This window comes from Strongylocentrotus purpuratus, unplaced genomic scaffold, assembly GCF_000002235.5.
Source record: "Strongylocentrotus purpuratus isolate Spur 01 unplaced genomic scaffold, Spur_5.0 spur5_scaffold_17, whole genome shotgun sequence".
NCBI classification, from domain to species: Eukaryota; Metazoa; Echinodermata; class Echinoidea; order Camarodonta; family Strongylocentrotidae; genus Strongylocentrotus; species Strongylocentrotus purpuratus.
Window position 1 is genome coordinate 11,284,428 of NW_022145602.1, and position 12,343 is coordinate 11,296,770.

The 12,343-nt window shown below is 39.3% G+C and overlaps 1 protein-coding gene across 12 annotated transcripts in view; it reads right to left on the bottom strand.

Annotated features, from left to right (window-relative positions):
• LOC583670 (fibropellin-1) overlaps window positions 1-12,343 on the bottom strand; it is an 89,199-nt gene that overhangs the window by 10,698 nt on the left and 66,158 nt on the right. For all 12 annotated transcript variants that reach the window (XM_030988738.1, XM_030988740.1, XM_030988741.1 and 9 more), the window contains 5 exons: window positions 10,319-10,351; window positions 8,877-9,194; window positions 7,322-7,339; window positions 5,387-5,701; window positions 1,822-1,874 (listed from right to left, as the gene is read on the bottom strand). In XM_030988738.1, the coding sequence (XP_030844598.1) occupies window positions 1,822-1,874; window positions 5,387-5,701; window positions 7,322-7,339; window positions 8,877-9,194; window positions 10,319-10,351 (737 nt within the window). The remainder of the gene's footprint in view (window positions 1-1,821; window positions 1,875-5,386; window positions 5,702-7,321; window positions 7,340-8,876; window positions 9,195-10,318; window positions 10,352-12,343) is intronic.

Below are 12,343 nucleotides of genomic sequence, written 5' to 3' on the forward strand. Positions count from 1 at the left end.
GAGGATGCGGATACTGTGTGGGTCTGATGACGTTTTTCTATGCACATAACATTTTAACTAATTCTAATTTTAACCCCCTAAAAATACTTCAAAAGTACATTAATAGCTTTCGAAAGTAACATATTCAATTTCCACAATTCATCACTTCTAGATCGTTTACATTGAAAGGGAAATGGTTGAAGTTCAAACTGGAAGCAATAAAGCATTACATGAAGGCTATGTAAAAATGTGCTTGCGAAACGGATGGAAACTTTGTGGTAGGCAGGATTGTACTCTTCGTGGCCACATGGATGACAGAAAATAATATGACAATGAAACGAGGAACTGTGGAATGATTAATGGCGGGACAATCTGCTGAAAGAGCACTTAGAATAGGTATATCGGAAAAGTCATTCAAGACTAAGTTATAAGTTATAAAGGAGATAAAATCTTTGGTATTAGTCATGTTCGACTTAAAATTGCGTGCCCCCACCCCTTTCCAGGTATCCCCCTTTCCTTCTTTTTCCTTCTCATTATTCTCCTTTCCCACTTTCCTCTCCTCCGTCTTTCCCCCTTTCTTCCTTTTCCGCCTTTTCTCTCCTCTCTCCCTCTTCCCTTCTTTTCATTTCCCCTTCCTTTTTCTCCCCTCCCCTTTTCTCTCCTCCCTCGTTTCTGCCTCTTTCTCTCTTCCCTTTTCTTTCTCCCCTCCTTTTTACCTGGATCCGCCACTGTACTACTACTACTACAACTAAAATGTTGTTTCCCCCAAGTGGACTGTTTTCTCCAATGATACCATATTCATAATATTTCTGAAACGGGTGACTGAGCACTAGCGTCTTTAGAAAAAAGTGTTGTCAAAATCGCCGTGTACCAAGTCTGGACTGATGCAACGAATGCGGGTCAGGCAGTATGCATGTGATTCTTTGGTCCTAAATCCTCTTAAAAGTTACATTATGCCTCGTGATTCAATGATTCATTGTTTAAAATAATACAATGTATCTAGGCTTTCACAGAAACTTGTTTCAATCCATAGGATAACCCTTAATGATTTTGAACAGTCTGTTAACTTCCTGTCTCATGATATCTAAGTTCTCTCTGCTCATTTTCCGTTGTGGCAGTTCAGACGCATAAGGAGCATAACGTTTTTATCTCAAATAGCGAATTAAAACTCATAGGTTACTAAACCCAAAGGTAAGAAATAACACATATGAAAATAAATATCAAGGAAATTGACCGTAGACTTTAATAATAAGATAACTCCCTAAATAAACTTTATCCAATTTTGTATCACCCAATGAAAAGGATTACCTTAAACAAGGGATGCGAATGAAGTCAAGATTGCAATCATCATAGTGAAGTAACTATCATAAATTTAACTTGTAATAGGCATTTGCTTCAATTTGAGTTGGTATAAACACCTTTTTTTTGCAACTGCCTTATAGTCAGTGACTATCCATGCAAATAAAGTGAGCAATTGTTTTGGAATGAGATAACACAAACATAATGGCTTTTGACCCACATTCATTGCTTTAGCCTAAACTTTGTACAAGAGAATTTTGACAATACTTTTTAAAAAGCCTGCTGCTCAGTCAACCGTGGCAGCACACTTATGAATAGGGTGTCATTATACATGGTATTAGTTACCTTTTACCATTAAGTATGATTTAAAGTCACATATGTTACGACACTTTAGTTAGAAGCTACCAAAGTTGGGAACACTTTTTCGATACGTACTGTGCATATATATATGTGTACTTACACATGGTGCATTTACTACATGTAGTTGAAAGCAATATATCTTTTTAAAATCCATTCTTATCTGTCTTTGAAGATGATCCTTACCTGTTCTTCTATGTTATAGTATAACTCCATTTCCTCCATGCTGCGTCTTTCAGCTGATACAATATTTACGGTAAAGGGGAGATACGAAAAAAAAAAACATTTTCAATTCATTCTTGTTGCATTGACTGTATTAAAAAAAAAGATACTATTCTTTCATTGAATATGCATAATGTCGGGGTACGAATGAGAACTACACATGTACTTTCCGTTAATAGTAATTAGATAATCATTTTTTTTAAACCTCAGTTTTTTTTTTTTAATCATTAAATTATACATACCCTATATCAATAATTGCACTTTAACATATATTTAATAAATGTCTAACCAGGTAATCTCAGCTCTGAATGACAATGATAATACTACTAGAATTGAATTTAAAATCACATTATCGTTAAAAATACAATTGAAAAAGAAGAAAAAAAAACAAGATATTATTGAAATATTGCGAAAACAAACCAATACGAACGTATTTCCGAATATTCATCCGAAAACATAATTGTCAAATGTGTTAGTTAAAATATGCTTTATAATTCATAATACTTTTGTTTTCATGAAAGTCAGCTATCAAATAAAAATATAATGGCTGTATTTTTAAAGTATTTGTTGAATAATAGGTAGCTACAGTTGTGAATCGTCTTTATCATTTTTGATTGGGTGCATTTATCTTTGCATTTATTTGTTCGGGAGGGGCGAACAATTCGGTCGAAAGATCAGTTCGTGCATTGCGGTTTATTTCGTTCCGACTAGTATTCGCTTCGGGTCGGGTTGTCGGGTGTTATCATCACCCAAACTTTATACCAACTGCCCCAAGACGTTCAAAGCATTCAGGAAATAATTCCCCACAAGGTACCCTTTTACTACTCCTGGGTGGAAGGTGGCAAATTTAGATTAATGTCAGGCCAAAAGCCCGGCCCCCCACTCAGTGTTATTTAGGGTACGCATATGCTCGTACCCTCTTTTTGAAAGCACCCCCTATCTGAGGACTGCCAACATTTCCGAACCCCCCTTTCGCGAGCTTTTCCTGCCTTGGAGACCCCCCTAAATCAGGAAAAATGCCCAATGTACCCTCCTAAATTCGGAATAATTTCTCAGGAGTCCAAAGAGATGAGAGAAAAAAAGAAAAACACCCCCTTTTTAAAGAAATCTCCGGGTGAAAAGTCAAATACAGCCCTTTTTTCTTACAATTCTCGGGCCGGACTTTGTCGTACGAAAAGTACCCCTTTACCGGACATTTTGGCAACACGCATGCGGTCATTCCGACCTCTGAGTGGGGGGGGGGGGGGGGGGCGGGGCCAAAAGATATTAGCGCCGCGAGAGGACTCGAACCGCGAACCATGCGATCCACGAGATATCCTCTAGACCGTGACATTTCTACCTATATATAAACCTCTATACCTTAGCACAAGTAAATACTAGTAAAAGCAAAAAGAGTTTACTGCTGTCCCGTACGATACCGCAGAGTGATGATGACTACCATGGGAAAATATGTTGAAAAAAATTATATGTACACATCTATATTGAATATATATACATATATATATATACATATATGTGTATAGATATACACTGTCGCTCATATAGTTGGAATATTTTTGTTTTACCCCAATTTATGGAATTACTTCAAAAATAATTTTAAAATAATTGATCTAGATAATAGTATACATTCTCAGATTTTATTGAATGATAATTTGACAATGTGTGTTTTGAGTGACTGCTAAAGCATGTGTATGCTACAATGCTTATCAACTAGGGGATCTACGCCCTGCAGTCATAAATGACAGTAATGAGGATTAATGCCCCACAAAGGGCACTAATATAGCACATCGACACGGTTTTGATCCTGGGGCCTTACAGTTACGAGGCCATTGCTTTGTCATTGAACCATGACTGTACGCATCGGGGGCTAGGGTAGGGGGCATTTTCCATTATTATAAAAAAAAAAAAATGCAATAAATTTTCAATAATGTATTGCACTTTACCCCGGTTCCCAACATTAACAAAATCCCCTATGTGCCCATGCCTTGAGCCATAATGCATGGCCGTCCAGAGGATTTTTTTTATGTTGGGGACTGGGGTAAAATGCAATAAATTATTGAAAATTCATTGCATTTTCTGTTTTTTATATTTATGGAAACTGCCCCCTACCCTAGCCCCCGATACATACAGTCATGATCCAGTGACAAAGTAATGGCCTCGTAACTGTGAGGCCCATGATCAAAACCGTGTCGATGTGCTATATTAGTGCCTTTTTGTGGGGCATTAATCCTCATTACCGTCATTCATGACTTAAGCGCGTAGGTCCCCTAGTTGATAAGCATAGTAGCATATACATGCTTTAGCAGTCATGCAAAATACACATTGGCAAATTATTATCCAATACAATCTGAGAATGTATACTGTTATCTAGATCTATTATTTTTATATTATATTTTAAATAATTCCATAAATTGGGGTAAAACAAAAATATTCCAACTATATGAGCGACAGTGTAGATATACATTGGACCACACTAACACATTGGACCACACACATTGAACCACACTAATCCCATCGTTCATAAGGTGGGTTGATTGTACGACCCATGTTCGGCAACAGTTTTCCGTGGTCCAAATACTGCACTAACCGAGTTTCTAACTTCGTATCAGGACCAAACATAAAAAGTTAACCCTATAGGTCTAAACTTATCCATACAACCCTATCGCCACCCTACTATAATCCTATATCTAGCTGGTCACGGTTCTAGAAGATTTCATTCTGTTTATTTTTTGATGAAGTCAAGCCTTTGGGCTCTTACATTGATTGTCTGCACGCCCTTTGATTGAATTTATTAAAACCGATTTGTTTTGGGGTGGGCGAGGTCGAGTGATTAAAGATTTGTTATCATTTATTTGTATTTGTTTAGAGGCAGGTGATTTGAGCCCCCTTCAACCCCCCCCCCCCCATTAGAATCGCTACTGCCGTGATGACGAAACCAATCATGGAAGAATAGTTATCGGAGCAGGAGTACAAGACAAATTTTATACAGTAGGTTTGCGGTTGCACCATGTATGTGAGAGAGAGAGAGAGGTTTGAGGAGTCCTGAACAGGACTCTGACTCGGTAATCTTTCTTGGAGGAGTGTAGTCCTGAAAAGGACTGTTTGTTATCTTTCTTGGCATATAGTTCTCAGGAGAAATATAGCGCTTGGAGAGGATGAGTGGCTCGACGTTTCGAACAGGTTGACTATCCGTCGTCAGGAGTGGGGAATAGCTGGCGTGCGTCAGCTATTCCCCACTCCTGACGACGGATAGTCAACCTGTTCGAAACGTCGAGCCACTCATCCTCTCCAAGCGCTATATTTCTCCTGAGAACTATATGCCAAGAAAGATAACAAACAGTCCTTTTCAGGACTACACTCCTCCAAGAAAGATTACCGAGTCAGAGTCCTGTTCAGGACTCCTCAAACCTCTCTCTCTCTCACATACATGGTGCAACCGCAAACCTACTGTATATCTACATCACCATGCAAGCCGACACTTACAAGCAGCATCTAGGACAAATTTTGTTTGGAGATTTACGTGATTTACCTATGTCACATATGACTCCAGCATCATCAGAGTGAAGGCAACTGTGGAAACCGATTGCGCTCTTCATGCAGTCCAGTATTGAAGTTTCGTCGCCTACACATCTCACTCTGTCCAGAAGGATGGGTCCTGAGCCTGCGCCAAAAGTCTTGGCATCTCTCGTGACGCCAGAAGCTCCAGGGAAGCCTAACTGCCTGCACACTACATCAGCGTCGTTGATCCCCCAAAGATTGTCGCATACTGTTCCCCATTGCTCATTTATATAAACCTCGACTCGACCTTGATTGGCGGAGCTACCTGATCCAGCAAGTCGCACCTCTGAAAGGGATATTTGCATTGAATACTTGAAATGAAATAATTCTGCAATGGTCATTAAAAATGGTTAATAATTGGGCTTATAATAATACCACGACGACGTATAGCCACATAACACCACGTAAAACCAGGTATAGCAACTTAACGTCACGTAAGGCCATGTAACATAATGTATCACCATGTAACAACGATAACCACGTAACGACACGTAACAACAGTTTACACAATTTCTGTCAACGTATTGTCAAGTACTGGTATCTTTATTTTATTAGCTGGATAACATAAACTTCGTGTTTTGTATTAATAACATATGAATAAATGACAAGTGCGTGCAACAAATGTCCTATGAGCATCCACAAAGCTTTGTGTTACAGCATATAGAAATATGGAGCATATTAAGCCTACATTTACGTCATCATTTTTTATTTTGTTTAAAAAAATAGAACTTTTTTGGTTTACCGCCTCAAATATGAGAGAGGTTTTATGGCTATGTTTTATGCGGAAATGTTACTGCACCGTTAACAACTTGAACAAAATCCACGACTTCTAAGCCTCTCATTTTAGGTGTATAGTTTTGCTTAAAAGGAGAGTTGAGTTCTTGTTTAAGACTGCAAATGCCTTCAAGGTGCATGGTTATTGCTCTTATTCTTATTTATGACATTTATAGTGCCCTTTTAAAACCTAAACATTGCTATGAAGGTAATTTTAGACCTCAACATGTGTGAATTTAGATTAAATACAATCATACTAATTCAGCTCCACTTAAACAAACAACAAATGCGATAAAAGTTAATTAATTAATTAATTAATAATAACAATACACGGGCCGGCTGGTTGTGCGTTTTATAACCAACACGAAACAGCCAACAAAAAGCCAATGTTGGCATTGGCTGCCGGAATAAAACGTATAAGGCGCTATCTCGTTTTTCAACGGCCGGTTAAAAATTACCAAATGTTTATGGGGCACCATAAATAGCAAAAAATGGTAATATTTACCGATTTTTATCTAACAAAGATGATTTCGTAATTTGAAATGTATATTCTTTCCATTTTTACATTTATTTTTCATTATCTCACAAACAAATCATGTTGTGCAGCGCCCTCTTTAACAAAACTCAACTAATCCTTTAAAAAGAAGAATGCATGTACAGGAGTGACAACAGTGGAACAGCTATAGTGGATACGTACGCCCCTCTTCTTCCCTTTATAAAGGGATGAACAAACAATCCCGAAAGGGAAAAGGATGAACGGGAAAAGACGAGAAACTGAATTTTAGAGCTTGTGCCTACCAACCCCCCCCCCCCTCCTCCCAGAGAACCCTGGATTCGCCGCTGATATATTTAAATTGAACACTTCTCGTGAAGTTCATTCTCACTGGCTGATTGTCAGAAGAGGAGAAGAACGACCCATTTTGTTCAACCCTCCCTGGTATTTCCCCTGAGAATGTATGGGCAGAGAAGGATTATTGAATTTTCATCATTTGGTTTTTGGACTTGAGAGTACCCCAAATAAAAAGGCTATTAAAATCACATCGCATTACATTATTTTATTCGTCTTTTAGCAAATAATATGAGCGTCTTTTACTTTTTATAATATTAAGTACGTAAAATAAAATGTTCTCACCTGCACCACGAGAACTCCCTGTGGAATATGAAAATGAATACAAAAGAGAGATTATTGAAAATTTAATTTCATCGGTGATTATGATTTTGCATAATAATTACAATTTAGCAAGTCAGTGTGATCCCTTAAAAATCTTTAAATACTAGGTGAAAATGAAAACTTAAATCCTGTTTACCAAGGGAAGCCTCATCATCATCATCGATGCTGTACTTTCTGATGGCCCCGAAATAACTACCCCAGTAATTGCCAGGTACCAATTTACACCTGGCTGGAGATAAGTGTCCTGCCAGAGGACGTTAGTGCCAGACTGGGCTTCGAACCCTCAACCCTAGGATTACGAGTTAAGTGAATGAACCACTTCATCATGAAACCACGGAAACCGAAACCAGTTCTTTCCATAATGCCTCTAGTATATGCATTACATGATATTTGTACCTACATTCTTATTGCCCACACATATGTCTTAAGGGATAAATTAACGTGAGCAAACAATTTTCCATGTTTGAATGCACAATGGACTAATACTCAAACAATGGATGCATGATTTAATTTGTAGGTTTGTTTGATGGTTTGTATTATCTGACTGCTAAGAAAGCATATGTTTGTTTGTAAGTAAGCAACCCGAGGGCCAACGGCTAAAGTCCTCTCCGAGGGAGGTTCATGGCGCCTACAAAGTATTATCATTACCGTAGCTTTAAACCAACTGCCCTAAGGCCCAAAAAGCATGCAGGGAATAATTTCCCACAAGGTACCCATTTACTAAACCTGGGTGGAAGGTGACTAATTGAGATTAATGTCAGGCCAAAAGACATTGGCGCCGCGACAGGAGTCGAACCGCGAACCATGCGATCCACGATTCGGTGAGATATCCTCTAGACCACGACATTTCTACGTATGTATATAATCCACTGCCTTAGCATAAGTTACTTTTAGTAAAATCAGCAAACTTTGAATGAGTTTGCTGCTATCCCTTAGGATACCGCACGGTGGTGAAGACTTCCATGGGAAAATGTGTTGAAAAAGAATAATATATACACATCTTTATGATATATATATATATATACCACACTACTCCTATCGCTCATTAGGTTCGGGTTGAAGGACCCATGCAAGGCGACAATTGCTCCGTGGTCCATATCCTGCACTAACCAAATTTCTAACTTCAAATCCGGACAAAACACAAAAGTAAACCCTATGAGTCTAAACTTATTCATAAAACCCTAACTCTAATCCTATATCTAGCTGGGCGTGGTTCTAGAAGATTTAGTTTTGTTATTTTTTTTGGACGAGGTGAGGCCTTGGTGTTCTATGGGTTCTTACATTGATCGTCTGCACGTCCTTTGCTTGTTATAATCGATTTGTTTTGGGGTGGGAGAGGTCGAGTGCTTGGAAATGTGTATTGTTTTATTTTATTTGTACAGCGGCAGGGGATTTGAGCCCCCTTTAATCTCCCCATTAGAATCGCTAATGCCCTGATTACGAAACCAAGAACGGAAGAGTATTTTTCAGAGCAGGAGCAAAAATCGGAGTCTGTTAAGAGATTTAGCTGATTTACCCTGAGCAACGCGACATATCACTCCAACATCATCAGAGTGCTGGCAATTGTGGACACCGATTGGGTTCGTCAGGCAGTCCATGATTGAAGTTTCGTTGCCTACACATCTCGTATTGTCCATAAGGATGGGTCCTGAACCGGCGCCGAAAGTCTGGGCTTTCGTGTAGCCAGAAGCTCCAGGGAAGCCCAACTGCCTGCACACTACATTAGCGTCTTTCTGCCCAAAAAGATCGTCGCATACTGTTCCCCATTGTCCATTGGCATACACCTCAACTCGACCTTGATTGGCGGAGCTACCTGATCCGGCAAGTCGCACCTCTGAAAGGAATAATTGCATTGAATATATAAAATGAAATGATTCTGCAAAGGTCATTACAATTGGTTAATAATTGGGCTTATAATAATGCCACGTACCACGACGACGTATCGCCACATAACACCACGTAAAACGTATTCAACGTATTGTCACGTACTGGAACGTTCTGGTATCTATATGTTATTAGCTGGATAACATAAACTTCGTGTTTTTTTATACTAATAACGTATGAATAAATGACAAGTACGTGCAACTAATGTCCTATGAACATCTACAAAGCTTTAATACGGTGTCACAACATATAGAAACATGAAGCATATTAGGCCTACATTTACGTCATCATTGTTTTTTTTAATAAATAGAACCGCCTTGGTTTACCGCCTCAAATATGAACGAGGTTTTATGTGGAAATGTAACGGCACCGTTAACACATTGACAAACATTCCACAACTTCTAAACCTCTCATTTACGGTGTATAATTTTGCTTAAAAGGATAGTTGAGTTCTTGTTTAAGACCGCAAATGCCTTTAAGGTGCATGGTTATTGCTCTTATTCTTATTTATGACATTTCTAGTGCCCTTTTAGAACCTAAAATTGGTCTGAAGGTAATTTTAGACCCCCAAAAGTTGTAAATTTAAATTCAGTGCCAGTTTAATGGTTATTTTTACCGATTTTAATCAAACAAAGATGATTTTGTAAAATAAAGTGTATATTCTTTCAAATTTGACATTTAATTTTTCATTATCTCACAAACAAATTATTTTGTGTAGCGCCCTCCGCAACAAAACTCAACTATTCCTTCAAACAGGAATCTAGGGATTCGCCGCTGATATACATACATTGAACATTTCACGTGAAGTTCATTCTAACTGGCTGATTGTCAGAAGGGGAGAGGAAAGACCCATTTTGTTAAAACCCCTCCCCGGTATTTCCCCTTAGAACGTTTAGACAGAGAAGGATTATTGAATTTTCATTCATTGATTTTTGGACTTTAGGGTCCCCCCCTCCCCCGAAAAAAAGGCTTTTAACATCACATCGCATTATATTTTTCCTTCGTCTTTCAGCTTATAATATCAGCGTACTTTACTTTTCATAATATTGAGTACGTAAACAAAAATGTTCTCACCTGCACCACTAGAAATTCCTGTGGAATGTGAAACTGTAAAAAGAAAGATTCATGAAAAGATTATTTTATCGGTGATTATGATTTTGCCTAATAATTAACATTTAGCAAGTCAGTGTGATCCCTTAAAAATGTTTAAATACTAGGTGAAAAATGAAAAACTTAAATCCTGTTTACCAAGGGAAGCCTCATCATCATCAATGCTGTACTTTCTGATGGCCCCGAAATAACTACCGCAGTAATTGCCAGGTAACAATTTACACCTGGCTGGAGATAAGTGTCCTGCCAGAGGACGTTAGTGCCAGACTAGGTTTCGAACCCTCAACCCTAGGATTACGAGTAAAGCGAATGAACCACCTAACCATGAAACCACGGAAACCGAAACCAGTTCTTTTAATTATGCCTCTATTTAATGAAATAAATGATCTTTGTACCTATAATCTTATTGCCCACACATCTATCTTGAGAGATAAATTAACGTGAGCAAAACGACTTTCCATGTTTGAATGCACAATGCACCAATACCCCCCAAAATGGCTGCATGAATTAATTTGTAGATTTGTTTGATGATTTATATTACCTGACTGCTCTGTAAGCATTATGTAATGAAATATTGAATACATTGACAATTTCATTACTTGACAACTCAGTATAAACATCGTCTCAACCATAATCAGCATTCCATTGGCCAAATTCTCTTATGGGTGAGTCTTTTAGCGGGCGGGTAATAAGTATAGAACTTCTGTTCTTTGTTACTAGTTCATGAATTGGCTTCAGCAAGATGGAGCAGTGATCACTGCTAAATTTGAATGAGAAATGACTTTCCGTTATGAAGATATGACCATGAGTTGTTTTTCACAAAATGGCGCCAGGATGAATCCACGATAACTTTGATTCTCTAAAAAGTCAGAAAAATCAGAACTGATTTTATTATTTGCTATATAAATCTATGTATCTACCTATTATGTGCTAGTTTATCTAAACTACGCTACCTTCGAGAACTCTTTAAAAACGTTACACTCGCGCATGCCCCCACCCCCATACATCGCCTTCACATGCTTATCGCACGTCCGCCATTCATCCTCTTTCACGAGCCTCCAAAGACATAGCTTCGGACATGTTGCCCGCAAGGAGAGAGGACGGGGGAGGGACATAGGTAGATATATAGACTTATATAGTAAATAATAAAATCCGTTCTGATTTGTGTAATTTACCACAATAAATCAATGTATCTACCTATTATTTGCTAGACCAGCACACAAATGAACCGGGAGGCATGTCCCGAACAAGAAGGAGATTACTGGGGAACAAAGGCAGCCGAAACCGCCCGCAGGGACGCAGTTGCAAACACCACAACACCTCCCCAGAGGTGACGTCCCCGAAGATAACAAGACAGAAGGGAATTTGGAGACCGCCAAAACGCTGCCTTCAAAATGACATCCAAACCCACTCCCTGGAACAACGCCCAGGAAGTACCACTACGTCTGGAAATATGGGCACTGGCCCTCCCCTCTGCAAACAGGGCCTCAGGATCCACCGCCTGAATAACGTCAACTATCCATTTGGAGATGGATTCTTGAGACGCAGAAGAAAGGAGCTCCCGCGAAATGAGGAACAACTGGACATCCTTTCCATGAACCTTAGTCCTCTCTAAGAACCACCTGAGTGCCCTGACGGGGGCACCAGACCTTGTCATGAGCGACCGAGAATTACGAAAGAGGACTGAGAAAACCTCCATCGGTCCGAAGGTCGGTCTTGGGACCAACCGAACTCCCCACCTCTCCTACCTGATATAGCCGGGGGAGGTAGACAGCGCATGGAGCGTACTCCTTTGCCAAAACCAAAACCTTCGGAAAACTCCAAGCAGGAGCCAACCTCGTGATAGCCGGTCACTGCAGAAAAGAACGCAGTAACTTCAACAAGAAACGGGAGATAACCCCCGAGCCGTCAGGAAACCAGACATGAGAGGCGGCGAGGACCGAACGATAACCGCGTAAAGCGGAAGGTCTTTACCCCTGTCTAACAAGT